The sequence below is a fragment of the Martes martes genome (genome assembly GCF_963455335.1).
Source record: "Martes martes genome assembly, chromosome: 4".
NCBI classification, from domain to species: domain Eukaryota; kingdom Metazoa; phylum Chordata; class Mammalia; order Carnivora; family Mustelidae; genus Martes; species Martes martes.
In genome coordinates, this window is record NC_137891.1 from 86,860,189 (window position 1) to 86,887,559 (window position 27,371).

At 52.2% G+C, this 27,371-nt stretch overlaps 2 protein-coding genes and 1 long non-coding RNA gene across 6 annotated transcripts; 2 read left to right on the forward strand and 1 right to left on the reverse strand.

Annotated features, from left to right (window-relative positions):
- The first annotated feature begins 513 nt into the window (after window positions 1-513).
- Window positions 514-4,055, forward strand: MCL1 (MCL1 apoptosis regulator, BCL2 family member). Of its 2 annotated transcripts, XM_080801268.1 has the most exons (3): window positions 514-1,291; window positions 1,641-1,888; window positions 2,424-4,055. In XM_080801268.1, exons 1-3 carry the CDS (start codon window positions 604-606, stop codon window positions 2,538-2,540), a joined length of 1,053 nt encoding a protein of 350 aa, XP_080657394.1. In that variant the 5' UTR covers window positions 514-603; the 3' UTR covers window positions 2,541-4,055. The 2 variants fall into 2 exon arrangements, with proteins under 2 accessions (XP_080657394.1, XP_080657395.1); XM_080801269.1 differs by lacking the exon at window positions 1,641-1,888 and having other exon boundaries at window positions 546-1,291.
- A 10,074-nt stretch (window positions 4,056-14,129) lies between these two features.
- LOC308342153 lies at window positions 14,130-18,400 on the forward strand. The gene is made up of 4 exons (XR_013966761.1): window positions 14,130-14,343; window positions 14,713-14,782; window positions 17,331-17,502; window positions 17,914-18,400. It is a non-coding gene; the product is annotated as an uncharacterized lncRNA (long non-coding RNA).
- ADAMTSL4 (ADAMTS like 4) lies at window positions 15,540-26,840 on the reverse strand. 3 transcript variants are annotated; one of them, XM_080802435.1, is made up of 18 exons: window positions 26,773-26,840; window positions 24,177-24,282; window positions 23,938-23,995; window positions 23,298-23,653; window positions 22,400-23,078; window positions 22,050-22,152; window positions 21,169-21,305; window positions 20,602-20,806; window positions 20,188-20,360; window positions 19,925-20,036; window positions 19,636-19,821; window positions 19,318-19,447; window positions 18,532-18,736; window positions 17,781-17,957; window positions 17,288-17,494; window positions 16,996-17,175; window positions 16,552-16,696; window positions 15,540-16,408 (listed from the first exon to the last, which is right to left on the reverse strand). In XM_080802435.1, exons 2-18 carry the CDS (start codon window positions 24,194-24,196, stop codon window positions 16,272-16,274), a joined length of 3,210 nt encoding a protein of 1,069 aa, XP_080658561.1. In that variant the 5' UTR covers window positions 24,197-24,282; window positions 26,773-26,840; the 3' UTR covers window positions 15,540-16,271. The 3 variants fall into 3 exon arrangements, with proteins under 3 accessions (XP_080658561.1, XP_080658559.1, XP_080658560.1); XM_080802433.1 differs by lacking the exon at window positions 26,773-26,840 and adding an exon at window positions 24,310-24,433 and having other exon boundaries at window positions 24,177-24,220; XM_080802434.1 differs by lacking the exon at window positions 26,773-26,840 and having other exon boundaries at window positions 15,549-15,999; window positions 24,177-24,233.
- Between the last annotated feature and the right edge of the window lie 531 nt (window positions 26,841-27,371).

Here is a 27,371-nt window from a genome sequence, read left to right on the forward strand (position 1 = left end):
GAGAGCAAAGGTTGTGCAAAATAACGTCAGATCCCCAACAGTGCCCCTAAGGACCCGTATAGCTAGACTTGCTCCCCAGCCGTGCCAGAACTGCCCCATCCCCTTTCCTCAATCTCCGAGTGATTCAATGGGTTATGACTTTGGTACCGGGAAAAAAAGCCTCTGCCGCTGAAGCAACAGCAGGGGCTCGAAACCAGGTGTTTGGGAAGGAAAGCCAGGAAACCACGAGCAGGCCCAGACCCGCACCTGCGATAAACTGGAACCCAAGAGCCCAAGCGTCCGCGCGGCCCTTACGTAACCGGCCACGCTCCCCTCGGGCGCCGGAAGACCCCGCCCAGCCCTTAAGCCCCGCCCCTACCTCTACCGGCCGGTGAGGTGCCGTGCGCAACCTCCGGAAGCTGCCGCCCCTTTCCCCTTTTATGGGACTACACTATTTTTTTTTTTTTTTTTAACTTGCTGACGCCACCATAGGACTGGCCCTAAAACCAAGATACAGAAGCTTCTCTCACAGTCCTACTTCCGCTTCCTTCCACCGAGGAGTTAGGGCCATCCCCCATTTTTCTCACCCAGGAGGCGGCGGCGGCGCGGCGTCGGCATCTTGCGATGTTTGGCCTCAAAAGAAACGCAGTAATCGGACTCAACCTCTACTGTGGGGGGGCCGGGTTGGGGGCCGGCAGCGGCGGCGCCTCCTCTTCGGGAGGGCGGCTTTTGGCTTCGGGGAAGGAGGCCAAGGCCCGGCGGGAGGTAGGGGGAGGGGAAGCCGGTGCGGTGATTGGCGGAAGCGCCGGCGCGAGTTCCCCGGCCACTCTCGCGCCGGACGCCCGGAGGGTCGCGCGGCCCTCGCCCATTGGCGCCCAAGGGCCCAACGTCACCGCGACCCCCCCGAGGCTGCTGTTCTTCGAGCCCACCCGCCGCGCGTCGCCGCCTGAAGAGATGGAAGGCCCAGCCGCCGACGCCATCATGTCGCCCGAAGAGGAGCTGGATGGGTACGAGCCGGAACCTTTGGGGAAGAGGCCTGCTGTCCTGCCTTTGCTGGAGTTGGTGGGGGAGGCCAGCAGTGGCCCCTGCACGGACGGCTCACTGCCCTCGACGCCACCCCCAGCAGAGGAGGAAGAAGACGAGTTGTACCGGCAGTCCCTGGAGATTATCTCGCGGTACCTGCGTGAGCAGGCAACAGGCGCCAAGGACGCGAAACCACTCGGCGGGTCTGGGGCTGCCAGCCGGAAGGCGTTAGAGACCCTCCGGCGGGTCGGGGACGGGGTGCAGCGCAACCACGAGACCGCCTTCCAAGGTAAGGGGGTTAGTCGCCGAGGCTGCACTGCCTTGTTTCACCTGTCCCTGGACTCACCCACCAAAGGTGGGTGGAAACCGAAAACAAGTCAGTGTTGAAACGACTCGTAATCTATTCTGAACCCAGAATTTTCTGGCCGTGAGTCATTGTATCCGCCCATCTTAATTCTTTTGGAAATGGCAGCTCTGTTCAAAGCCCGGAAAGGGTGGGATGTCAGTTTTCAACTGGGGTCGGCCTGAGTTCTATAGACCCCAAATAGCGATTTCCCCCGCCGTGGGTGGGCGGACAAATCATGCCCTGGTTCAGACAAAGGAGGCGGTGAGAACCTGCATGCTTTTCTTCCTCTCAGGCATGCTTCGGAAACTGGACATCAAAAACGAAGACGATGTCAAATCTTTGTCTCGAGTGATGGTCCATGTTTTCAGTGACGGAGTAACAAACTGGGGCAGGATTGTGACTCTTATTTCTTTTGGTGCCTTTGTGGCCAAACACTTGAAGAGTATAAACCAAGAAAGCTGCATCGAACCATTAGCAGAAAGCATCACAGATGTTCTCGTAAGGACAAAACGAGACTGGCTAGTCAAACAAAGAGGCTGGGTAAGTTTGTCTTAAGGTTGAAGAGGGGTCTTGGAGTGGAAATGGAATGAAGGATTTTATAGAGAAAGTCTGGGGCTCTCTGAAGCTTTTTAGGATGCACAACTCAGATTTCAGCCTCCAACTTAGGATCTCTGTTTGCCTAACGTTGATTTAAGTAGTGAGTTCACAGAGATAGTGTGGTATGACCAACTTGAATTGTTTCATCAAAAATCCGGTTTTCTGTAGGCTATTTTACTGGGTGTTGAGTCTTTTGCTTTTGGTATTGTAATTCGACTGGATACTTTCCAGTGGATTCAAATTATGAAAAAACTAATCACTTGAGGGTGATAATAAACTAAATTTCTGAGAGCTGTGCTGCAAGCCCCCCCCCCCCCAAATGAATGTGTCTTTTGTAGGTTGGGTAAATAATAATTGGTTCATTATGTTTTGAGGGGGGCAGAACTTTAGATTTTTAAAATTCTTTTCTTTATGAATAGTGTTTTTAAGCCAACGGAAACCCATACTTGAAAATGTGCTTTTCTTTTTTGTTTTCTAGGATGGGTTTGTGGAGTTCTTCCATGTAGAGGACCTAGAAGGTGGCATCAGAAATGTGCTGCTGGCTTTTGCAGGTGTTGCTGGAGTAGGAGCTGGTTTGGCATATCTAATAAGATAGCCTTTTAAGTGCAATAACTGACTTTTAACCAACCCCAGGCAACAAAACCATGTGTGACTGCTGTGAAATCAAATGTATTTATGAAGTTGGACTTTGAGCTGTCCAGGCCGTAACCTCCGAGAGTTCTCCAGCAACGTAGAACAGCAAGTGGCAAGAGGATTATGGCTAACGGGAATAAATACATGGGAAAAGTAGTCCCCCTTGAAGAGTCACTGTCTAAAAGAAGCAAAGTTCAGTTTCAGCAACAGGCAAACTTTGGGAGGCCATGGAGGAGAACTTTTAGATTTAGTGAAGATGGTAGGGTTGAAGAGACTTAATTTCCTTGTCTAGAACAGGAGAGTGGCCAGTAGCCAGGCTAGTCATAGAGTCCATTAAATATGTCCACTGAATTCATCAACTTCTTAAAGTGTTAAAAGAGAAGCACTAACAATGGCATTGATCTGTATAAAATGGATTTAAGCTACAGGTAATAGAACTATGACTAGAAGCCTCAGTACTGTACAACAGAGTGTGAAGGGAAGCTTTTTCTCTGCAATTAGCTTTCCCAGGTATACTTCTTGAATGGAAAGTCCCAAGTGTTCAGGACTTTTATACCTGTTCTACTTTGGCTTGGTTGAGTGGTTTAGTTTATTAGCCTAGTAATGGCCAAGAATACTTGACTTAAGGCTCAATGATTACAGTTGCAAATATGAGAATATCCTCAATTTTTAAGGCAAAAACAACTTGTAAATGTATTGTCTGTAAAAATTGTATATATTTTTACAGAAAGTCTATTTCTTTGAAATGTAAAGGGATGAAGAGTCTCGAAATACATTAGTTTTTTCATACCCGTTTGAAATTTACAACTTCTGTAGTTAGGAATCTATTTCTTACAGCTTTTCTATTCTAAATTTTGTCCTGGTCAGTTCTAGATTGTATACAGAACCAGTTGGTGTAGTTGTACACAACTTGGTTGTAATGGAACAATACTGATTCATAACTATGCAGACTTTAATTTTCCTATCTGGTTGGTAAGTATTCCTCAGTTTTTGTTTTTGTTTTTTTAAACTTGGGATTGAGAAATTGAGGAGTGGAAATTCATCCTTTCACCTCCTTACATGCGGATTTTCAGTAATTGAGTCAAAGTGGAGTTTAAGTTTGGGGCAGGGGGCACATGTGGGCTGATAACTTACAAAATAATGGCCTCTGGTTGGTGAGTAGCTACTCACTTGAGTTCCTTATATGTGACCTAATTTAACTGGTGAAATTTAAATTGAGTTTATGAGCTCATCTTCAAAACTTTTGCTAAAAGATTTTCAGCTGTTCCAAGTGGGACTGACTTACAGTATGTATATAAAAAGATCTCATCAGTGGATGAGAGATATTTGATCCCCTGTTTGCTTAATAAATTGTAAAATGATGGCTTGGAAAAAGCAGGCTTACACTCTAACCATGGTGCTATTATTAGGCTTGCTTGTTTAAACACAGGTCTAAGCCTAGTATATGAATAAAACAAATACTTATGTTTCATTTCTATTAATGATTCCCAAACTTTGTTTCAGATTTTTGTATTGGCATCTCTTTGGATTTCAGACTTGACATGTTATTGAACCTGACTGTTTATTTTCTGTCTTTGCTGCTTAATTCTCCCTCTATAGATAGTTATTTCAGTTCTTAATATCCTTACCCTGCCATCCCTGAACTCTTACTAGCCCTTTTAATTTTTGGCACTATGAACCCTATGTAAGCCCCTCAACCCCCACCCCAGGAGACCAGAGACCTTCATCCTTAATGAATTTTATTCTTGGGATGTGGTAGTACAGTGGGTGCCATGCCCATAACAGTCATGTGGTAGGAGGAGTCCCTTTTCCTTGGATTGGTACCTTTTCAGTTGTTTCATCCTGTCTTGGCGGGGGGGGGGGGGGGGAGTTTTAAAAGTCCCTTTAGGAATTTTCAGAGGAAGGGACAGCAAATTATGTGACTTTCTGTAGGTTCCTTTGCGTTCAAAAATGCTCATTTAAAATTATAGAGACGGGCTCTGTTAAACCTCAAAGAGTTATGTAAAAGCTACTGGTAAACTGAAGAAAGCTATAGTAGACATAGGGTCATTTGAAAGCTTCATCCATAGAACATGACCTTTAGTCTATGGACTCCAGATGAAAATAGGCATGAATAAAATGACTAAGAATGTAATAGGGAAGGATTGCCCTGCCTGCCCATCATCGAGCCATAAGGTCATCTAGCTAGAGCTATTTTTACCTATGTATTTATCGTTCTTGATCATGAACCATTTATTTATGTCAGGTTTATCTCTAAGGACCTAAAAGCACTTTATGTAGTTTCTAATTAATTAATCTTAAGATCTGGTAAAGGTGACTAAAAGGCCTGTCTCCCCATATGCAGTTGTGGAAATAAGCACATAGATGTAAATTGGAGGAGTTTAGGGAGCCCACCTCCCTATTTACTAGGTGTTAACTGCTGAAATGTAGAGGAGGATGTTAGTTGAAACTTTGGGTCGGGCTCTCAGGGCTTAGGGAGCCCAAGTGCTTTAGGGAAGGGTGGGTGGTTTTCTAGGGAGAGGAGGAGGCACGTGTTCTAAGTGCTGACTAGCTGCATAGTTCAAGCAAATCCTCCAGAATGGAAAGGGAGGGGCTGCTTGGAAAGCTGGCTCTCAGCAACTTGTCTTATGCTTCTCTCAGGGAAAAACATGCAATTCTCTAGTGTCCATGTACACTCTACTCTGTTGGGGGTGAACTCCTTGGTTCTGGTTAAAACAGCTAATGCTGTTGACAGCTGTGCCAGGAAGGGTTAGGACCAACTACAAATTAATGTGGGCTGTAAAATGTAGTGTGTTTCCCTAACTTCCTGTTTTTCCTGAGAAGAAAATAATAAATCTTTTATTCAAATACAAGGTGTGGTATGGGTGTTTTCTAATCCATGACTGTCTTCCTTCCCCCACTTAGACAAGCCTTTTAAGGAAGTCTGGCTGAGCAAATAAATACAGGTGAATTAACAAGCAAAAGCCTCATAAAGCTGATTTGCTTTAGAGCAAAGGATGGTTCCCTTCCAAGTAACCCCTTTCTTCATTCAAATTAGAGTTACTGGGTTTTGAAATGTATTAGCTACTGTACTTTGTACATTTTAACAATCAAAATCCCTGTCCTGATTTTTCTTATAGTCACCATGAGCTGGTTCATTACTGTGGTTCCTCTGTTTCCCCATCTCCACCTTCTTAGATGAAGGAGCTAGAAGAATTAGTACCCACAGTTAAGAGTTTTGATAAGGTTCTTGGTACTTCTCCCCCTTTGTCTCCCAGAAACAAAGGTGAAAATAAGTACATTAATTTCAGAAACCCTATCCTGTCTTTCTTATTTTCAGCTACCACGAAAGGGAGCTGAATCACCATGGAAATGTGCAAATACGAAGTTTGCATATTGGTTTCAAGGCCTGAGCACCATTAGTTTGTACTAATAGTACAAACAGGATTCTGTGCTTTTGTGCATTTAGAAGTTCATTGCTGCTTGGAAGCCCCTCTTTTTCTGGAGCCTAACTACTAGGAGATGGCAACTTTTTATCATTACAGAGCTGTTACACACTAGTGCACTCCTAAGCAGAGGGCTGGAGGGAGGGTAACATTGGACCCAAGGGTCTAAATCTGGGCCCTTGTTGAGTTCGGTGTAGTGCAGTCGCTCCATTGGTAGGTTGTGCTGTGAAGGCAGTTCTGTGGTCATGTTCCTTAGTTGAACATTTGGCTCAAATGGTAACTAGGTAACATGAGTCACTGAGGGAGTCAAAGTAATCAACACTTCCCTTCGTTTGACACAACCAGACTTTGTCTTTCAGTTCCTGTTTTGCGACTTTAGAGCTCTTGCTTCATACTCTTTCAGAAAATGTTAAAGCAGTTGTGACAGCTGGTATATTTTACAAAAATTAAAGTGAAATAACTTGCACAACTGGTGTGTCGCATGGCTCCAGCCAGATGATCAGAGCATGGGCTGTTAATTCCTGGAGTTCAAAATGATCTTCTGTCTTAATTTATCCCTAGTTCTTTTTGGCCCCACTTGTTCAATGATTACAGAACTTTGTCTTCTTGAATCCTCCCACACTGTTCAAAGGCTTCTCATTTTCAAGATTTGAAAATTTAACTGGACCAGCTTTGTAGTTTCAGAGTTGTTACAGTGTTATCTTAGTTATGTGAAGCATGTGGGAAGATAGGGGTTGGGAATGCAGATGGAACAGGCATCTGAGGATTCAGTGGGGGCTTGGGGGGGGGTTGGTTTTGTTTTTTTAGACTTTGGAATTTGGGGGCACCTACCTGGTTCAGTTGATAGAGCATGCAACTTGATCTCAGGGTTGTGGGTTCAGGTCCCAGGCTTAGCATGGAGCCTAGTTTAACAACAACAACAACAAAAAGTAGGATACCTGACTGGTTCAGTCAGAGGAGTGTGTGATTCTTGGGTGTAGAGATTACTTAAATACATTGTTTTAAAAAGATTTTTATTTTTAAGTAGCTTAGTACTCCATATGAGGCTCAAATCTTAAACCCCGAGATAAAGAGTCACCTGCTTTACCAACTGAGTCAGCCAATTGCCCTGAGAAAATTCAGTGTTCCTTACTCATGATTCTTGGGAGGTAAAAAAAAAGAATACATGTGGCAGGCTTTTGTTCCCACACTATACTTGGTTTCCCTTTGCAGTTCCTTTCTTTACCTGTATAGAATCGTTCCTGACTGGTGGGAAACCTGTTAGGACCAAGGATACTACTCCAGATTTTACCCCTTCCAAGTATCCATTTTCATGGCGTATTTCTGCTGTTTCTGTTACTCACTTTGCCTGCTCTCATTTCCTGTTCAAGGATTACTGTAGTTTATTAAGAATGTTTCAACTCTGCAATGAGCTGGGACATTTAATGAGCTCTAGGCAGCCAGATGTTCATTGGAGTCTCTTCATTTATTCATTACATGGCAGTGGACTGCTTGCTGTTTACCAAGCACTGTTGGACACTGAAATTTTAAAGAGAATAATTCTTCCTCAAGAAAGAAAAGACTAGGGAACTGGGGTGCCTGGCTGGCTCATCAGTGGAGCATGCAACTCTTAATCTCAGGGTTGTGAGTTAAAGCCCCACATTGGGCATGGAGACTACTTTAAAAAAAAACAATAGGGAACAGTGGAAAGAAACATGACAACTAATGGTAGAATAATCTTTGATTGGATCCTAGATGAAAACTATAAGGGACATGTATAAAGTTGAGGAAATTTTAATATGGACAGTATGTTAAATGGTACTGTATCAGTGTTAAATTGAGTGTGTTTTAATTATAGTGTGATTGATTATATAAGAGAAGGTCCTTGTTCTCGGGATACGTGCTGAAGAATTGAATGTATTACAAAACCATAGAATGAGAAAGCCAGTTGTGGCAAGAGTCAAAGCTTAGGGGCACCTGGGTGGCTCAGTGGGTTAAGCCTCTGCCTTGGGCTCAGGTCATGATCCCAGGGTCTTGGGAATGAGGCCCACAACAGGCTCTCTGCTGGGCAGGGAGCCGCCTTCCTCCTCTGTCTGCACCTCCCTCTCTGCCTACTTGTGATCTCTCTCTCTGTGTCAAATAAATAAATAAAATCTTTAAAAAAAAAAAAAAAGATGTCAAGGCTTACAGTCTTGTAGGAGTGACAACCATGGACAAAAATAGTTAGAATACATTGCATAAAGTGCCATGATAAAGATATTCTAAGATAAGGAGTGGGACAAAGGGTGGCCACTTCTGGAAGCAGATATGGTCAAGGCCTCAAAAGAAACATTTTTAGGGCCCACACTGGGCTCTGCTCAGCAGAGTTGGCTTGAGTTATTTCTCCCCCTCCTTCTGCTCCTCCCCCCCCATGCTTCCTTTCTCTGTCTCTAAAATAAATAAATCTTAAAAAAATATTAGGTTGAACCTTAATGAGTAGGGAACAAAATGCACAAAGTATGGTGTTAGGAAAGAACCTCCAGGAGCGAAGGGGGAGGGTGGGGAGATGCAGATAATTTTTTTTCTTCTCATTTCTTCCCTCCCTGCCTTCCTTCCCCTTTACCATACATAGCCACTGAATGTAGTATCTGTTCAGTTTCTTCCTTTTGGGGCCTTATATAAAAGTAGTGAAAAACACTGGTGGAGGGAAAAAAAAATGTGTCTTTGGTCTTGGAAGTCTGACTTGGGTGTAAATGACACAGCTGGGTGGATTGTGTTTATTTGGGAAGTAAAGAAGACAGACGCCATTGATTGTTTCCTCTATCATGTTCAAGTGGCAGCCATGAGTACACACAGTCTCTGGGCTCACAGCTATCCCTGGATCTTGGCTGAAGGGCTGGCTTTGGCAAACCCGCTTTAGATCCAGTTGCTTTGAATAAGGTCTTAAGAGCCTCATCTGGAGTAGGTAGTTCACTCACTGGGCAAAGGAACCAACTTGAATACAGACCCGAGAGTGCTGTGCTCTCTGCAGAACAGACTTTGAGAATAAAGGACAGCCCTCAAAAGTTATTAAACTGGACCCCAAGATACTGAATGGTGGCTCCACGCTCCCTAATCCTATTCCCGTGGGAGACTCTATTACAGCTATTCCCATCCTGGTTAAAAAACCAGTTTGCTCTGACTGCCCAGACTTCCCCACGGGCTGCATTCTTGCCCATGAGCTCATTGTTTTGGCTTCTCTGTCTGTATAAATCCACTGCCAGTGCCAGAGGTCTCAGCCAGGGCCCCCTAACAAGCTGGGGCTGCATTCCATTCAGAATTTCGCCACCCCCACTTGGTTTTCTTCCCGCCCTCCTGTGGTCACATGTGTGTGTTTATTCAAGTTAGCCGGGGACAAGGTGTGCTGGGAAAGCCAGCCAAGGAAGCAGACAAGAAAAAGAATGTTAAACTGTTGTGTTTCATCCTGGATTTGATGACTTTTCCACTTTATTTTGATTAAGAAACGCCTCAGTTCCGTGCCCCTTGGGGAAAAAAAAAAAAGTTAGTTTCTTTGCTAGTAAGAGGAGCTGGTTTCTAAAATTTTGCTACCCAGTTCAGTCTCCCCTGCTTGGCTGATCTGACTCTGGTGTTCAGAGTTCATGAGGAGGTAGGGGTTTTATCTGGGAAACCTTAGCTTCGTGTGCATTTTACTGCTGAATCTCTATGCATCCCCATCCTCAGCTCCCACCTCCACTTCGGAGGTTGCCTGGAACAATTCCTACCCCTCTCCTACCCTTGGTGGGAAAGGTGGGGAGGAGGACAGCTGGGGTGCTGTAAAGAGCAGCTGTTATGTTTCACTGCTTTGTTACTGACATTTCCTGAGAGGATAGCTTGTTTATTTCCTTAGACCCTGAAAGCCCAGATCTAAGGCAAGGTGGGCCCACCCAGGCTGAAGGGTTTTGGGAAGGGCAATTCTCTCTTGTGGTCAAGTTTTGAATTAATACTGTATGCTTATGGCAGATTACTCCTTTCTTCTAACCCTCTCTTCATTTCGAAAAACAAAACTGCAGACCGAGGTTGTGGGAGGTGACATGTCATTTCTCAGAAATCCCTCATCAGGCAAAGCAGAGAAACAGAAAGAGGGAAATAACTTTCGTGTCGAAATGAAATGTTTTGTGTGTGTGTGTGCGTGTGCGTGTGTGTGTGTTTTGAAATGAGGTGGCTTATTTTCAGCTTTAAGGAACAGCTCTGGAGGAGCTTGGTTATAATGGGGAGAAAGGTTTCTTGCCCTGGCTTCCCTGACCCCTTTCCCATCTTTATAGAGTTTGGTAGTTGGGGTCAAGTCTGAAACAGAAAAGGTCTCTGTATCTTCCTTCCCCATGATGAGCCATGTAGGATGTATCAGTGCTACTGAATGAAAGAAAAACTCCAAATACAGAATAAGGATTTGGTAAGCAATCCCAGATATAGGTTATTTTCTTTTATTAAAGATTTTATTTTTAAGTAATCTCTGTACCCAATGTAGGGTTCAAACGTATAACCCCAAGATCAGGAGTCACAGGCTCTACTGACTGAGCCAGCCAGGCGCCCCGACATAGGTTATTTTAAAAAGAAATGCAGCTGCATTCCTTTTAAGGACAGAACTTTGAGCGATAAAGTTTGTCTAAGGGAAAAAGCTGTGACTCTAGTAATACCCAAGTGTAGGTTTCATGACAGTGTACCTTAAACAAAGACCATGTATATGTAATTATTTCCCTGGGGCTAAAACGCTGAATACATTAAGTATTTTTAATTCCCTGAAACTTTGGGTTGAAAAAGAAAATTTAGATAGGATTTTCCTAAAATGCTGGCAAGTCATGAAAGGCATTTGAAAACAACAAAAAACACTTAACCATCCAAGTTCTGGATCACTGCAGCCCAAATTACTGAGTATTTTGATAAAGGGTGCCTTATGGGAGTGAAATTGAGTAACAGAACAAAGGAATTAGGTAGAATTTGAAGACTGAAAAGACTACCTTAGGTCTCAGGCATTTGTTTTCTCCCCTACAAACTGCATTTAACTGTCCTCCCTATTTTATTATTGTGATGATTTAAAGAGAATATATACAATTGCTTTACCCTAAAGCACTTATCCAAAACATAAGGAATTTTAGGAAATGTCCCTTAAGGGTTTATATTGGCCATTTCCAAGTCACTGAAGAAGCCACTAGGAAGCAGCCATCAGTAGATAGGACCTTGAAAGGGTTCTACAGCTATATCGTGAAGGCCAGAGGTGACACAAACAGGATTCTCCATGGCCAGGTGGAGCAGAAGTTCAGCCAGATGGAAAAAGTCCCAGGGGTCTGTAAACTACCCGCCTGCCAAATCTGCCCTAGTGTCTATGTGGCCAGCAAGCTAAGTGTGATTTTTGTATGTTTCAATGGTTGGGAAAACACTTTGTGACATGTTAACATGACATGAAATTAAAATGTCAGTGTCATAAATTTGATTTGAACACAGCCATGACCTATTTGTTTACAGGTTGTCTCTGACTGCTTTTGTGCTACAAGAGCAGAGTCGACTGGTCACAACAGAGAGAGAGATACTATGGCCTATTCTGTGGTCCTTCAGAGAAAAAGTTGGCTCACTCCTCTACCAGAGCCAAAAAGGAGTCACATTATGTGATGAAAGAGGCAGGTCAACCAGCAGTCAGTAGCAGGGTCGGGAGGGAGAGATGAAAAAAAGGAGGGGTACTCTGGTTCCAAAGGCAGATCAGTTCTGTCCCTCTGGTCAGTGGCAAGGCATTTGCCACCATACCTTTTAGCGCACAGATCCCAGGGACACAGTCTGCTCCATTTTAGGAGTAATCCTACCATCTTTCCTGGTTTTCGTTTCCTCCTCAAAGTTCTACAGCGTTGTGTCTTTTTTTTTTTTTTTTTCTCTTTAAAGTAAGCTCTACACCCAGTGTGGGGCTCGAACCCACAACCCCAAAGATGCACTGACTGAGCCAGCCAGGTTCCCCTGTGGAGCTGTGTCTCAAAGAGATTCAGGCAAGGCACAGAAGAGTACAGCATTGCACATCTAACCCCAAACAGGGATCTTCCTAAGTTGCGCCCATCCCGCCTCTAACTACTGAGGTTCTTCCCCAGGCCATTCCAACAGTTCTCTGGTGCTGCCTGAGAAAATCCCCTGGTTTGTCAGCTTCTTACTACACCTCCCCTTCAGCTGAGGCCTGCTTGCTTCGCTGGGATCTGACTGCCATGCCTCATGTGCACCTTGTTCTGGACTAGTGTTACACATTCATCCCTCAGATTCTCTTTACCTTTAGACCTCAGCCCCAGAACACCCTCTAGATTTTCCCCAGTCTCCCGGGTCAAGGGCCCAAAATCAGATTCAGAACTTGTGCTGTCTAGTTGAGGTTAACCCAAACTGTTTATTGCTCTTGATAGACTCCAACTTAGGTACTTTCCTGAGGCTTTCCACTTCCTGTGGAAGACACCCCGCCCCTGCCCCCACCCTTTTAAAGCTAACACCTCTTCATCACCTGCCCGTGACAAATAAGCCCCCTCTGCTCTAACTCGCCCACCCAGCTGCCTCCCAGCTCCGGAGATGGTGAATTTGAGGGGTGTTGGTAGGAGAGTGTGGGAACCTGGGAACCCCTACCACATACACCCAAACCACAATCTCTAGTCTAGGCTGATTCTCCGTGGTTCAAGGAGAGGGGGCAGCTCCCTGACTCAGTTCACTCCTCTAGTGCGGGAGCATGTTAAGTTAAAGTGAAGTGTCTAAAAAATAAGTAAAAATAGGGCGCCTGGGTGGCTCAGTGGGTTAAAGCCTCTGCCTTTGGCTCAGGTCATGATGCCAGGGTCCTGGGATAGAGCCCCGCATCAGGCTCTCTGCTCAGCGGGGAAGACTGCTTCTCTTCCTCTCTCTGCCTGCCTCTCTGCCTACTTGTGATCTCTGTCCATCAAATAAATAAATAAAATCTTTTTTAAAAATTAAGTAAAAATAAAATGAAGTCTCTATCTGTAAAACCAGGCAGAAGGGGAGAGTGAGAAATGAAAGAGGATCTGGTCAGAGAGAATCTGGAGGGAGCTTCTCCTTGCATGTTGTTCTCACTCTTATCCCTCCCTCTCTGTCCCACTGTCTAGACCCTCCATATTTCTGCTCTCCAGGGCTCCTGACAGAGGGAGCCTCAAGGCTGGGCCACTCATGCCCTGGGCCAGCCAGTGGGCCCTGCGCTCTGCTGCACCCCTAGTTAGCAGGAAGGTTGAAGCTGGTTCAGTGAAGAGTGCTGGTCTCCACAGACCCAGCTGTGAGCACCTGCTTGCAGGGAGGCCCGGGGGGGGGGGGGGGGGCGGGGGTGAGGTGGGGAAATCTACTAGATAAATTTAGTCTGAAGGCTGCTGCTGGAAGGGGGGAGGGGAGAGGAATTCTGACCCAGCTGAACTGAGACCTCACAAGTTCACCCCCAAGTACTCTGATAGAGAACCATAATCCCCTTCCCCCAGCAAGCACTCAGAAATGACGCTGGCTAGTTTCTGCATGCTTGATCTCTCTTGTGCATACCAAGATTGTTCCTATAACCTCTCCACCCCCACCTCAATTCTCAGGGGTCCACTTCCTCTGTGTCCTTCCCTAAATTCCCCCCAGTATGCCAGACCTCGGGGCCACTCCACCACATCTCTCTGGCCTTGGCTCACAGCTTCCTCTCTCCCAAGTCCCTCTAGAGGGTTTCAGAGGTCAAAGGAGAGGTGTCTGGCCACACTACTCCCCTCGAAGGGACTAGGAAAAGGGGTTGCTCCGGGTCAGAGTCCCCTTCCTGAAAGCTTCCACACTGACCCCATACTGACTTCATGACCAGAGGAAAAGAACCCTTAGGGGCTGCACTGAATCCTAGCTTTAAAGTGAAAGGGGAGGGGGCAACCCCCCAAACGAAGGCCCATATTCTGAGAAGTCAGAGGCTGGTGGCTATCAGGGAGCTCAGGGGCAGCCACAAAGAGCAAGGAGGTGCTGAAGCTGGGGGTGCCCTAAGAGGGGCTGGGGCTGCAATCCCCACCTATGATTGGTTCTCAGACTCAGGCCAAACTCCAAACCTGCCCAGCAACAGCCCTGAGAGGCCCTAAGAGGGAGGGGAACTTCGGAGAAGTCAGCTGAGCTGGGGCCACCGCCCAGGCTGCAGCTTCCAGGAATCGCTGGGAGGGCCCCAGCTAGTCACTGCCACCCCCGCCCTCGGTCTTGGGACTCCGCCTTCTGCCCTCTGTATCTACTGGGCTGGGACAGATCCCACTTCCCTGATCCCCCGCATCTCTGATCCCCTTACAGGTTCACCCAGAGACAGAAGAACATGTCTAATAGCTCCTCTTAAGGCAGAACAGAGACGCCGAGACTGCGCTTGCCCTTTTCCTCACTCCTTCCCCCAGGGTGAGTCAGTTTCATTTTCCTCTCCCTCCACTCCCTTGGCCTCCTTCCTCACCCATTTTCCTCCCAAGATGTTGCCCAAAGTCTTCCTTCTCAGCCACTTCCAACCCAGGAAAAGTCAAGGTCCCCAGGCAACAGCATGACCCCAGTCTGCTGCTAGAGTAGAAATCTTCTATCCTTGGGCAACTCTGGTATCCTTCACAGGGCCTTAGTGTGTTCAAGGAAATGGTCGTCACTGAGTTCAACTGTTTCCACAGGCCTTTATTAATGGCCTTACTTGGTCAGACTTGTAGAGATGCAGAGCTGGGGGAGGGATGCTTCCAATTCCCCACTGAATCTGATTCTGTTGCACTGCTCCCCTTCCTCTCCTAGACACAGGGACCCCCAGGAAATCCGGCTTCCAGAAGCAGAGACCTGGAACTCAGACCTCAGAATTGCAGAGGTCCGTACTGTGGAATAAGCTGCCCGCTCTCATACCACCTCTAGCAAGCTATTTACCTTGAGCGATGACAAGACCACAGGAAGGGAGACTAGCATGATACATCTCTGAAGAATGTGTCTCTGGCAGGACATCCAGTACTGCCTTGGCTCCACCCTCGACCCCGCCCTAAGTCCCCTAGAGCCAGGCCAGGCCAGGCTCCTCCTCCTCCGGTCCTTTCCGCAGAGGGAAGCAGGGAGGGGCAGAAGTCACTTCCTTTCCCCCACCCTAGCAGAAGCAATAAACCGAGAGCTTAATGCGGAAATGGGTGAGGGCAGAAAAGATGGGGGAAGCAGGCAGGGAGGGCCAAAGAAAGAGAACAGGAGAAGAGACCCCTGCAAAGCCAACTGCTATTCAGCTCAGCCCCAGACTGAAAGCAGGGCTACTGGATTCGAAGAGACTTTACAGAAAGACTCAGTCCATGGAGAAACCCACCACAGGCCATGCACTTTTTCCTCAGGGCTGGAACCAAGCTCCCAACTCCATACCTAAAGTGGGAGAAGTGGTGACCTCTAGTGGTCAATGGCCAACCTGCAGGGCCTACGGTTGGCCAGGATCCTCTCCTGGGATTGGGGCTCACTTAACACCCTTTCTGGGCCCAGACTCACTCCGCCTGGGCTATAGGTACTGTTCCCCCTTCCCATCCCTCATTCTGACCTCACATTGCTTGTTTAGGTGGCCCAGGTGGATGGGTTCCCATCAGGACAATAAAGAGCCTGTTTCTCATTTGTCATAATCATCTTTAATAAAAAATAAATTAGTTCTGGGGGGGAACCGTTTTCAGAGGTGGGGAGTGGGAGCAGGGGCTAGGGTGTCTTGTTCTATTTTTTTCTTTTTTCCATCCTCTGCCCAGCTGGTCCCTGCTCTGGGGAGGTAGTCTCTCTTCCTGGGGTAAGGCAGGACTGGCAGTGGCTGACTCCCATTCCTAGCTGATTCTGAGAGGTAGGGATGGAGAGACTAAGTGTGGGGAGAAGGGGTCAGATGGTAAATGGTGCTTTAGAAGAGGTGAGGCCTGAACATGAGAACTGAAGTTTAGGGCACAAAGTCGGGTTGATGGGGAGACCAGGTGCTAGGCAGTTTGGATTACTAAGGAGCTGCAAACCTGCTTTCCTCTCAGCCTAGAAAAGTCTCAGGGAAACAGGCATTGTCCACTCTCCACTCCTCTTCAGTCTGTTTCACTTCTTTTTTTGAAAAATAATGTGTATGAGCACATCCATCCATACAGGCCCCCGATACACATATGGTGCACACGGACCATAACACCACACACACACACACACACATACCCAGCCACATATCTTGACAGTCGTCTTTGCCACCTTCAACCACCCTAGGGGACATCCCTGATGAGACTAGGGCAGGCTGGAGAGCCAGAGAGTACAGAGTGGGCTGATGGGTGGGTGACTGATGGTGGCATGAGGAAACCATGAGGAGAGGGTCTCCTGTACCCATTTCAGGCAGGCTCTGGGGGAGAACGCTCCAGGACATGGGCACAAGAGCGGCAACAGGTGGCTGTGTAGTAGGGATAGACGCAGAGACGGGCCTGTACCACCAGGGGGCAATGTGGAGAGCTGTCCTTGCATTGATCATCTGGGGACAGAGGAGGCCAGTGGGCACATCACCCAGACCCTTCTCTCTGGAGGTGCAGTGCCCACTCCCACTGGTCCTCTCTCATCCCTCCCATACTTCAGTTAACTCCACTGTTTGGGGGTTGGGGGGGAAGGGCTCTTTACCGGGGCGCTGGCTGCAGGGCTGGCTGTTACAGGGTCGTTTCCTGGAGGGCCGCAGGTGAGGAGGGCATCGGACGCTGAGGGTCTGGTTGGCGGTCAAACACTGGACCTCCCTCGTCTGAATACCCCCCTGGCAGGAGCGAGAGCACTGCGGACACCCCGCTATCAAATCAGACCTTTGTTATGACCCAGGTTCCTCCTGACCCCCAGGCCACCTCCTCTGAAAGTAGTGTGTGCATGTGGGGGGTGGGGGAGGAGGCCTCTCCTGGAACATTATGAAATCCCACATGGACGGGGCCCACCCGTCCTCCATGTCTACATAGAAATGGGACAATGATAAACCGACTGCAGCTGGCCTTGTCCTAGGACACAGTGGGGATGCCATGAGAGGAGCCTCCCCTTCCCTGGAAGTCCGAGCTTAGTAGGACAAGGGGGCCAGGCACTCACCGGACTCCAGGGTGTAGAAAACCATCGGTCCTGGCAGTCCTGCCCCTGACAGGGCTGCAGGGCAGGGGGCCTAGGCAGGTGGGAGCAGTTGCTGGGAGAAGTCACGTTGAACTCCGTACCCAGTTTGGATACACAGATGATGTCCCTACGCTGTGTGCCAGAGCCACATTCTGAGGAGCACTGATGCAGAGGAAGGGGAGGGTGTGCAAGAGGAAGGGAGAACAGGGGTGACTCCCACCAGCCCACAGGGACTCCCACTGATGGACAGCCCTGTCCCAGGCTTTTTGCTCACCTCGGCCCAGGGCCCCGTGTACCAGCACCACGTCATCTCACAGGGTCCCAAGCTGCAGGCACGCATGTCCGGGGGACGGCTTCCCGGTGCACAGCTCTGCTCAGTGGTCCCAGCTCCTGCTTCCTCCTGGCCCGCCCCACGGGACTCCCCACTCCCAAGGCAGACCACAGACCGTCGCTGGATTCCTGTCCCACACTCCGCTGAGCACTGTTAAGGTGATGGATTGGGGGGGAGGAGGAGGGGCTGAGGGTGATGCATCCTGGATCCCCAGAGTTAGGGAGGGCCCTGGGTACCAGCCAGCTAATCGGAATCTGTCCTGGGGGCTGAGGACCCTAATGCGAGTTCTTCCTCACTCATATCGCAGTTCCCAGTACCAGTGGCATCTAGCCCATAATAGGGCTTGCTGAGTATATGCATACGGAAACATGTTGGAAAGATCTTAGGTTAGGGGCACCAGGGACGCACGACTCGGACCAGGGTTGGCAGGGCCCACCTTGGAGCTCCAGTCGCTGTGGAACCAGGCTGTGGTACAGGGCCCCATGTCACAGGCCTCTCTGCTGGGGGGCCGCGGGGGGCCCGACGCACACTCCCTCTCGCTCACTTCATCACCGTTGCTCCCCACACAGCGGACCTGCCGGCTCCTCTGGCCCCGCCCGCACCGCACTGAGCACTGAGGGGAGGAGAGCCTCTGAAAGATTCCCAGACTTCCCCGCCCCCCTGACACCCCCCCGCAACCACCCCTCCCTGGGCCCCCAGCTCCGCGGCCTCTGAACCAGGACCTGCCTCTGACCCCTGACTGAGCGGTTCCATGGCTTTATGGGCTGAGGGGCAGGCTGGTGGCTCTGGGCCCCCAACCCCTGTCCAGGGTCTTATTTGGGTTTATAGATGGGGGCTTCTCAGGAGGTCTCGTTAGTTTAAAAAAAAAAAAAAAAGCCTTTGCTGGAGAGGGCGCCTGGGTGGCTCAGTGGGTTAAAGCCTCTGCCTTCGGCTCAGGTCATGATCCCAGGGTCCTGGGATCGAGCCCCGCATCGGGCTCTCTGCTCAGCAGGGAGCCTGCTTCCCTTCCTCTCTCTCTCTGCCTGCCTCTCTGCCTACTTGTGATCTCTGTCTGTCAAATAAATAAAAAAATCTAGAAAAAAAAATTAAAAAAAAAAGGACTGGAGAGACCACTGTGCCTACCCACGGGTGCCCATTCACCTAGGCTCCTTCCTCATCTAGCAGCCTCCCTGCCAGGTCCCACTCACCTGGCTCCAGGGGGAGCGAACCTCCCAGTGGCCACAGAGGCGCAGCTGACAGGGCTGCGTGGCATTGGGCCGAGGGAGGTGTCCACAGCGCTCGGGAGGCACGGAGGAGCCGCCGCCCCCGAACTCCTGGCGGCAGCGCAGCTGGCGGTGCTGGGTGCCGGGGCCACAGGAGCGGCTGCAGGACGTCCACTCGCCCGCCTCCCAGCTGCGCGCGCACGGCAGGCGCGGAAGAGGCAGAGACACAGAGCAGGGAAACAGAGATGGGTGCGGCTGCCATGAGTAGTGGGGAAGGGACGACGGACTGGGGCTGGGGGGCACCCGCAGAGGGGAGGGGAATCTTCATCACTTTGAGTCTGAGGTCCCTTGTGGGGCTCAGGCTACCAGGGTTTTCTCCCTGTCTAGGGAATGTACACCTTTCTCTCTCTTTTTTAAAAGATTTTATTTATTTATTTGAGAGAAAAAGAGTGTGTGCGCATAAGGAGGGGAAGGGGCAGGCAGAGGCAGAGGGAGAAGCAGGTTCCCCGCTGAGCAGGAAGCCAGATGCGGGGCTCGATCCCAGGACCCTGAGATCATGATCTGAGCCGAAGGCAGACAGTCAACCAAGTGAGCCACCCAGGCATCCCAGGAATGTAAGCCTTTCTAATCAAATACTGTCACTCTGCAGCCAGGAGATACTGTGGGCTGGGTGCAGAGCCCAGGGTGAGATCCTACGGCAGTGTGGATGTGTCTGCCTGGGACAGCTCTCGTGCTCCTAAGACCCTAGCCCTCCCTGTGGGCCATACTCACTATGGAGGGCATGGAGGACCATGGCAGGGCTCCAGGGGGGCTGGGGGCCTGGCGCCCATGGCACAGCTGTGTTCATCCAGCTCCTCCCCTGACTCACGAGAAGTGCAGAGGAAGATGGGGCGCCAAACACCTGAAGGGGATGAGAGGGAAGCCACAGGAGGCAGGATGGCTCTGAGCTCAGTAGGGTCCCAGATGCTGGGATTTGACTTGTTACAGAGTCAAGGCATGGACCACAGTCCAGGGTGTGGGATCAGGAGTGCCAAGTCAGGGATATGAGCTAAGGATACCAGGAATACAGGCTGGTGCATGAAGTCTCACCTTTTCCGCAGGATGATGAGCACTCCGAATGTCCCACTCGCTTCCAGTATCCAGCTGGAGATCCCAGAGGTGTCCTGGGATGGGGTGGAGCATGCATCTGGGGGATCCGCACCTGACGCTGGAGGGTGCCTGGGGTCCGGGCAGGGCGGGGCATCGAAGCGGGTGGGGGCTCCACCCTCAAAATCTCTGTGCAGGGACAGTTGAGTAGGCAAATCAAATACCCGCCACTGCCTTGAAGCTCCCCTGGCATCCCCTCCCCACCTCCTAGGTCTGGGGAGCAGAGTCTCACCTGGCTGGAGTTGGGGGAATTGGGGCTCTGGGGTGGTGCTCCCAAGGTCTGGAAGAACTGAGGAGATAATATACTGATAAAAAATGCCTGGGTTCTCCTCCTGAAAGATCACCTGGGGAGAGAGAAGATAATGAATTGTTTGGGGGAGGAGGCTGGGGGGGCATACTGCTAGCCTTCTCCGCCATCTTGTGCCCCACAGCTTTGCCCCCAGAGGGAAAGGCCCCCCTCTCCAGCAGTCCAGCTTCCCCAGGCCCCAAGCTCACGTAGACATCCACAGGCTGGCTCGTGGGGCCTTTGGCTGACAGACTCTCCCCCTTGCCCTCCTCTCGGGAAGGTCGGTTGTACAGGAAGACAGTCCCACTGGCTGTGTAGGACCCAGGGGGATCCACGGCCCAGTTTCCATTGATGATGGACTGGCCCCCAGGGCCTCGAAGGGCTGAAGATTGGAGGTCAGGGCACAGGGTCAGTCATAATGTCCTCCTCCTACACCCCCCTTAGCCACACAGAGCCCCTGATACCCCGCACTCTCTCGGCTTCCTCCCACCTCTGCAAGGGAAGGAGCCCCTGACTTCTCTCTGCTTGGCCCATTTCCTGTGCTCAGTGGGGTTGTGGAGGGCTGAACCAAGAGACCAGGAATGGAACAGGGACCCAAGACTCGGAGAATCTGGAGAGCTCACCGAGATAGTTGGAGCTGGGCCGGAGCTGGGCAATCTGGAGCTGCGTGGCTCCGGCAGGAATCGACAGGATCTTCTGATAGCCCAGAGGGCCCCCCCGGTCTGTGAGGTTCCCTGAGACGAGGTGGCAGGTGGAATCATCCCCTCCACAGACCCCACAGCCATCTGGACGCCTGCCAGAGCCGAGGATCCCATCGCAGCCGGGGCTCTGGGGGAGAGTGAGGCAGGGGCTGCCTGAAGCCAGACCCTGCCGCACCCCCGCCTGGTCGTCTACGGACCCTCCAGCTCACCCTGCATCTCGATCTTTACACTGTGAGGAAGAAGGTGTTCCTGTGCCAGCCCATCATCCCCAGCCAGCCTCAGGGAAGCGTGCACACGCCTGAGGGGTTCCTTCCTGCAATTCACTTCTGGCTCTGCACTCACCTCTAGCTGGGTAGGTGAGAACTTTCCTTTTTGCAATGTCAGCCTGGGGTTTTGTTTCTGTGATGATGACTAAGGAGACTGTGCGCACGCCCACGTGTGTGCACGCGTGTGTGCATACATACACACACACACTCCATCCTCTCTCACCAGACAGCGTCCAGCCACGCAGATATCTAGCGCTCCAGGCTGACACAGGGTCCCATCCTGGACCTTTTCCGTGTGACGGACGTAGAAACGGAAGCCACGGGGACGGCAGTTCAGTTCACAGCGTTGGGAGCCCTGAACTAAGAAACAGGGTGGGAGAGTGGTTAGCTGGGGTCCTGGCTGGGAGGCTGACAAAGGTCCCATCTTGGCTATAGGACATCCTGAGCTCGCCTACGTTGCCATGGATGGAGGAAAAAAAAATTCTATATTCTGAAAGGTTGCTTTGAGGGTCATACAAAAACTGAGTCAGGTCAGTTGAGGTCACTGAGATCAGCAAAGGGGTTGTGAGCTGTAAGAGAGAGAGAACAGATACCTGAAACCTATGATTACGTGAGCTCATGAAGGGGTTTCTTGGCATTGGGTTGACACAGGCCGAAAATTAAGTGGACAGTAACTTGGGAGCAAGTGGTCTAGCATTAGGAGGGCCCAAGGTATACCCCCACTCTGATGTCATCACTGGACAGGATCTCTCTGACCATGCCCTTCTCCTGTCAGGTCCACCTCCTGGGATGGACTTCTTCCCAGAGGAAGGCAACCAAAGGGCACTTCTGTATACTCCCTCTCCCAGCCTGATCCCTCTGCGGGGTTATCCCTCACCATCTGACAGTTGGGCCCTGTCGGAAACCCACTCCCCTTTCCTGGCCTGTGCTGTCTCTTCATCCCAACCCTAAGAAATAAGAAAGAAAATATTACACAGAGGAGAAATGCAAGGGCCTACAGAAGAGAAATAGAGGGGCTGGTGTCTCCCTCTCCCCATCATCCCCCAGTCTAAAGCCAGCTCATCTTCCTGGGGTGGAGGGGTGGAGGGGGGCTGGAAACCTCACCTTCGGTAAAGGGCTCCCACTGGTAGAGCTGGCCCATGAACTCCTGGGAGTCAAAGGCTGCACACTGCAGGGCCCGGGGGTCTGGCTGCTCAGGGGGGCAGGGCTGAGGTGGGGGGATACAGAGGAGTCAAAGCTGGGGAGGAAAATGGGGGTATGGGTCAGGGCTGGATTTGGGGGTGTGGGAGGGGAGGTCAGGTCTGTGGAAGAGCTCCAAGGCCCCTACCCTGAGGAGGTCAGATGCCAAGGCCCTTCACCCTCAGGTCCAGATCTGACAAGCTGAGGACCCAGACTTAGGGCCAGGGAAGCAGAAGTGCAAGTCTGGGGAAGGGATGGTCCAAGGAAGAACTCACCGCTTGGCTGCAGGCTCTCAGCTGCTCACTTTCCCCAGAACACCTTGGCACAGGGCTATTGGGAGCAAAGAGGCTCCAGAGGGAACTGGAGTGGGGGCCATCACTCAGCAGAGGCAACCAGCCATCTGGGTAGTGGGGGGCAGGCTCCATGAGGGACCCATGGAGATTCCCCCCAGGTTTCCAGTGCTCCTGGCTCTGGTGGCCTCTGCCCCAAGGGACAGAAAGGAAAGGATTAGGGTATCTCTCAGCCACCTGGAGACTGGCCGAACCCTGAGAATCTGGCATTCTTGGCTGAGACACATGGAAGGAGCTACTTTCTCCTGGGTAGGGGATGGACGAGGCGGGCTCTGTGCCAGAGGCCTGGGCTCTGGGGTGGGGCTGAGTGGGGACAGGCCTGGTTCTAGAGGACACTTCTGTCTGAGTAGTTTCAGGGCTTGGGGGTTCTGCTGGGGGGTGGGGGGGGCGGGCAGAAAGTTCTGTAGGAGGGAGCTGAGTTTGAGCTGTGTGGTTTGTGGAGAATAGTTCTGTTCTTGGAGTCAGGGATGGAAGATCTGAGGTCTGGGAGGTCTCAGCTCTGGGCAGTCTCCGGGGGTGCCTGCGGTTACGATGCAGTGGCAAAGCAAAGGGCACTCTCCCGTAACCAAACATTCCTGGCTTGATGGGGTCTCGAACCCGGGACCTGAGAACGTGTAGCAGACATGGGGTCAGAGCTCTGACCGACTCCAGCCCTGCCTCCCCAGCCTACTTCCTAGCACCGAAGATAAGCCTCCCTAAGCCATGCATCCTTTGCTCCCTTTCCTCCATTCACTAAGCCCCGCCCCTCAAACAAGGCCCCGCCCCTTGAAGCCCCACCCTCACAGAAAGGCTCCTCCCTCCCCCTCGAAGCCCCACCCCTCACCTCCGAGCTCCTGGAATCTCCCGGGTTTCTGCTCTCCCTAGCTGGGAAGCAGGGCCTCGACGTGGGCCACCTCTTCCCCGAGGCTGTGGCCTGTACAGGGGGAGGGTTTCTCGGGAAGTCTGAGGTCTGGGGCTCTGACCCCGGGGGAGCAGGGCTTCTGGATGTCTTGGGGGCCGGGGTGGGAAGGGCAGGCCCTGGTGGAGTTGAGCTGTAGGGAGCTGACATTTCCGGCTCCTGCGCTGCACCCCAACTCCACAGGGCTGGGAGCAAGAGGCCCACTGCTCCCAAGGACCCCAGACACCCTCAGGGCCCTGATCCTCCTCGGAGGGTGTCTGAAGAGAGTGTCCAGACAACACCTATGTGGACAAAAAGGTCAGACAAAATTAGAAGGATTTTCGAGGGAACTGTAGTCCGGGACCTGAGGGTGGGGGCAGTTGTTACTCGTCCAAGGTCACAGTCAATAGCAGAGGTGAGACTTGATATTATTTGGCAAGGAGTTAGTGGGGGGGTGGGCGGGGAAGGCAAATGTGAAAGGCGCCATGTTTTATCAGAAGCTGCAGAAAACGGGACGCCCGGCCTGGAGAAGTGGGATGGGTGCTAGGGAGGATGACAGGATCACAACCTCTGGTCCCTGGCGCACCTCCTGATCCAGGCAGAGCTCAGGGAGGGACAGAAGCAGCATCAGACACAACTGAGGCCTGCAAACCAGCCAGAGAAGGTGTTATGACACCCCCTCCCCCTCAGCAGGCTCCCCACATCCTGATGCCAGCTTCTCAGAAAGCAGAGGCTTCTCATCACTTGCCCCCGCCCAGCCCAGTAATGGCCTTTCCCTCACTTGCAGGGACAGAGAGGCCCCTCCGCCGGCAGCCCCACACTTACCTGCCGGCCCACTTCTCCATCGCTCCTCCCTCGATGCCCCGGGCCTGGGAGAGGGGACCGGAAGTAAACACACTACTCAGGCATCTGGGTGTGGAGGGGGCGCGCTCTGTGGGGACAGAAGCCTGGTGGTTACCTCTCCAGGCTCCAGAAAGCCAGGGGTTGGCAGGGATGGCTCCTCAGAAGGACATCTCCGAGTGAGGATGGAGGGGTGGAGGAAGACTGGCCCACCCCTTTATGACCCTAAGGGTGACAGCAGGAAGAAATGCTGCCCTTTCCTGTCCGCTAAGGCTAGAGGGTGGGGGTCTGACCTCAGCCTCCCAACAGTGGCACAGTCCCCTCCCCTCAGCCTGCAGGAACTTCTCAGCTCCTCCCTCCTCTCAACTAGGGACTGTTTCCCGGCCAGCTCAGGCCACACATGCACACGTGTCTTCCTTAAGATGGTTTTTTATCTGGTTTGCCTCCTGCCCTTCCAGAGGTCCTGGACAGTTGAGGGAGGCATGAGTGAGGACAGCAGATACCCACTCTGAGGAGCTAAGAAGTCCCTTGAGGTTTCCTGTTCTTACTTGCCTCCCAGCCTTTTCTTCTGTTTTATTTTAACTAGACTCCTTCTGGAACACCGTGGCACATCTCTGCTGGCCTCAAACACCTTCTAGCCAAGAGATAAACTAAATGGGCTGATGCTTTAATCTCTTAGAGAACCAGGTGATTTTCCCATTTTATTTAACCTCCCTCTAGGGACCAGTGTCCCTCAGCACTGGTTCAGTGAGGGCTTATTTCAGGCCCGGTGATGATCGGCTGGGGGAACCTGGGAAGGAGAGATGCAGCCCTTGCTCCCCAGTCATAGCCCTATCATCCTGAGGAGCCAGGAAGTCCATCCTGAAGTCTAGCTTTCATCATCAGGGAAATGGAGCTTGGAACCCTAGCCTGGTCTCAAAGCCACGGCTTCCCCAGTCCTCTCCAGCCCCTTGCTGCTCAGTACGAGCCCTTCCCACCCCCACTCAACCCGCTCTTAGTTCTGCTTTCCAGGAAAAAAAAAATGTTTCTGTTGGATCTGAAAGGCACCCGGGAGAGGAATCCAAGGAGCTAATGCCGAGGTGGGCCAGCTTAGGGGCAGGAAAATGACAGAGGGAAGGGCAGGAACGTACTTGGGGGCAGCAACACTCTCAGTCCCACTCCCCTCCCTGAGACCCCAAGACCTGGAAGTTTGAGGGGGGTTTTGCAGAGGCTGAGCCTGAATGCCCAGGGTCACCTCAGCTGTTTTGGGTTGGGAAGGGGTTGCTGATGGCTGCTCCTTCCCCTGGCTGGGCTTGCCACTGAGGTCAGCAACTCCACCCTGATGGGGACGTAGGGGCTCCAGAGAAGGGCCAACGGTCCACCCAAGCCTTCAGCTCTCTCCCTGGCCCTGTTGCTTGAGTTCAAAGAGGAGAGATGGGGGTGATGGTCACTGTCTGCCCCTTCTCTACTGCTGGGTACCCTCTCTACTCCCTCTCAGGCTCTGCTTCTCTCTGCCCCCCTCAGCAACCCCCCCCCGCCCCCCCCCCATCTCTATCTTGCTGTCTCTCTCTCTATGGGTCTACCCAGTACAGATAATCCTGTCCTGAGCTGGGTTTGGCTTTGGCAGTTCCCTGGAGAAGTGAGGGGTGGGGGGTGGGGGTGACGTGAACTCCTGGAGCCCTGGCCAGGCCTGGCTCCCTCTCTGGAAAAGTCCTACCCCACCCCCTGCACAGCTGGGCAGGGGACCGACACCCCCTCCACTGCAGAAACAGACACACATTTGTGCTCCTCACCCCTTTTCATGTTCCTCATCTGGTGTGTCTCACTGCCCAGGGTGAGGAAAGGAGAGGTCAAAAGTGGTCATCCCCATGGCAGGCCGGACACTGGTCTGGACAAACCTGGGCCCCTCCTGGCCACACCTCTACACCGGCCAGTGAGGATCAAGGAGAACAGACCTGGGCAGGGCTAACCCCTTCAACCCCAGAGGGACCCACTTCTGGAAAATGGGCTGCTGCTGCAGGGCAGAGGGTGGGACAGCGTGTTTCAGGGCTGGCTGGAGAGTCCCTGCCCTGGGTCAGAACTCCTTGGTCCTGACTGTGCCCTCCATTCATGGGTCTTGGAGAACGATCCAAACAGGTGTCCTTCCTTTCCAGTCATCAGGCTCTGCCAGATCAAGGGCACCCCTCCGCAACCCTCCCAGCGTCCCTGACCCCAGCTCCTGGATTTACGGGGGTGACAGGGGCACACATCCTCGAAGGAGCACCCTCCTAGAGGAGGAGGGTAGGAGGCGCCGGCGCGTGCGGGGAGGTCCTGGGTATGTTTTCCAACTTTACTCCGTGACTTAGTAGGAATTTTGGCTGATTCTCCGCCCGGGTGATGGGGCCGGAGTTCCACAGGATCCGAAACCCCCTCCCCAGGAATTCGACCCCAGGAACTGAAAGATCTTCCGAGGCTACAGAGCTGGGGCCGGGGTCGCGACTGGGGCACAACGGCGGGACGCGGGACGCGGGGAGCTGGGGCTGCGCGGGCGCGCGCGGCGGGGGCTCTAACGGGACCCGGGAGAGAGGGTGGCCGGGGCCGGGGGTCCCGGCGGGGTCTGTACCTGCTCTGCGCGGGCCCCGGTGGCCGGTTAACCCTTCTGTGCCCGGGCGCTCCCTGGAGGCAGCCTGGCTCCGCGGCGGCCACTCCGGCCCCTGTGAGCCGGGCTCGGGACACGGCCGCCTCTGGCCGCGGCTCCGCCCCCGCGCCCGCCCCCGCCCCCGCCCGCCGGCGCCCCGCCCGCCACGCGCCCAGCCCGCGCCCCTCGGCGGCCCCCCACCCCCTGCTTGTCTGGGCCACCCACCCCAGGGCTGCCGGCCTCGACCACCCCGCGTGCCGGGCGCCGGACCACGGCTCGGGCGGAGCCGCGGCGGTCCCTACCCACTGCTGAGGCAGCCGTCGCTGGGCCCGTGCGCTGGGCCCGGCCGGGGCTCGGGACTCCGGGACCCCCGCTTCCCGAGCGGATCGGCGCGGGCTGCTCAAGGGGCGCCGAGCGGCGTGGGCGAGCCCCGCGCAGGGAGGAGCTGAGCGCTGCGGCGGGATGAGCCATGGGACCCCGGGCCAGCGGGTGTCCCCGCGCTCGCCTCCCTGAGAGCCCGGTTACCCCTGCCTCTCCGGAACTGGGCTGCGAGCTGTGTGCTGTGACAGCTCGGAGACTTCCAT

Bases quoted from the DNA above. Each gene is read 5' to 3' on its own strand.
- ADAMTSL4 (XM_080802435.1), bottom strand. From the start codon at position 24,196: ATGGAGAAGTGGGCCGGCAG. The intron at 21,306-22,049 runs GTGAGGTTTCCA...CCTGTTTCTTAG, and splicing joins GTGGGAGCCCTTTACCGAAG to TTCAGGGCTCCCAACGCTGT. The intron at 17,958-18,531 runs GTGAGTGGGACC...TCCTCCCCTCAG, and splicing joins TTCGCTCCCCCTGGAGCCAG to TGCTCAGTGCGGTGCGGGCG.
- MCL1 (XM_080801268.1), top strand. From the start codon at position 604: ATGTTTGGCCTCAAAAGAAACGCAGTAATCGGACTCAACCTCTACTGT. The intron at 1,292-1,640 runs GTAAGGGGGTTA...TCTTCCTCTCAG, and splicing joins CCACGAGACCGCCTTCCAAG to GCATGCTTCGGAAACTGGAC. The intron at 1,889-2,423 runs GTAAGTTTGTCT...TTTGTTTTCTAG, and splicing joins TAGTCAAACAAAGAGGCTGG to GATGGGTTTGTGGAGTTCTT.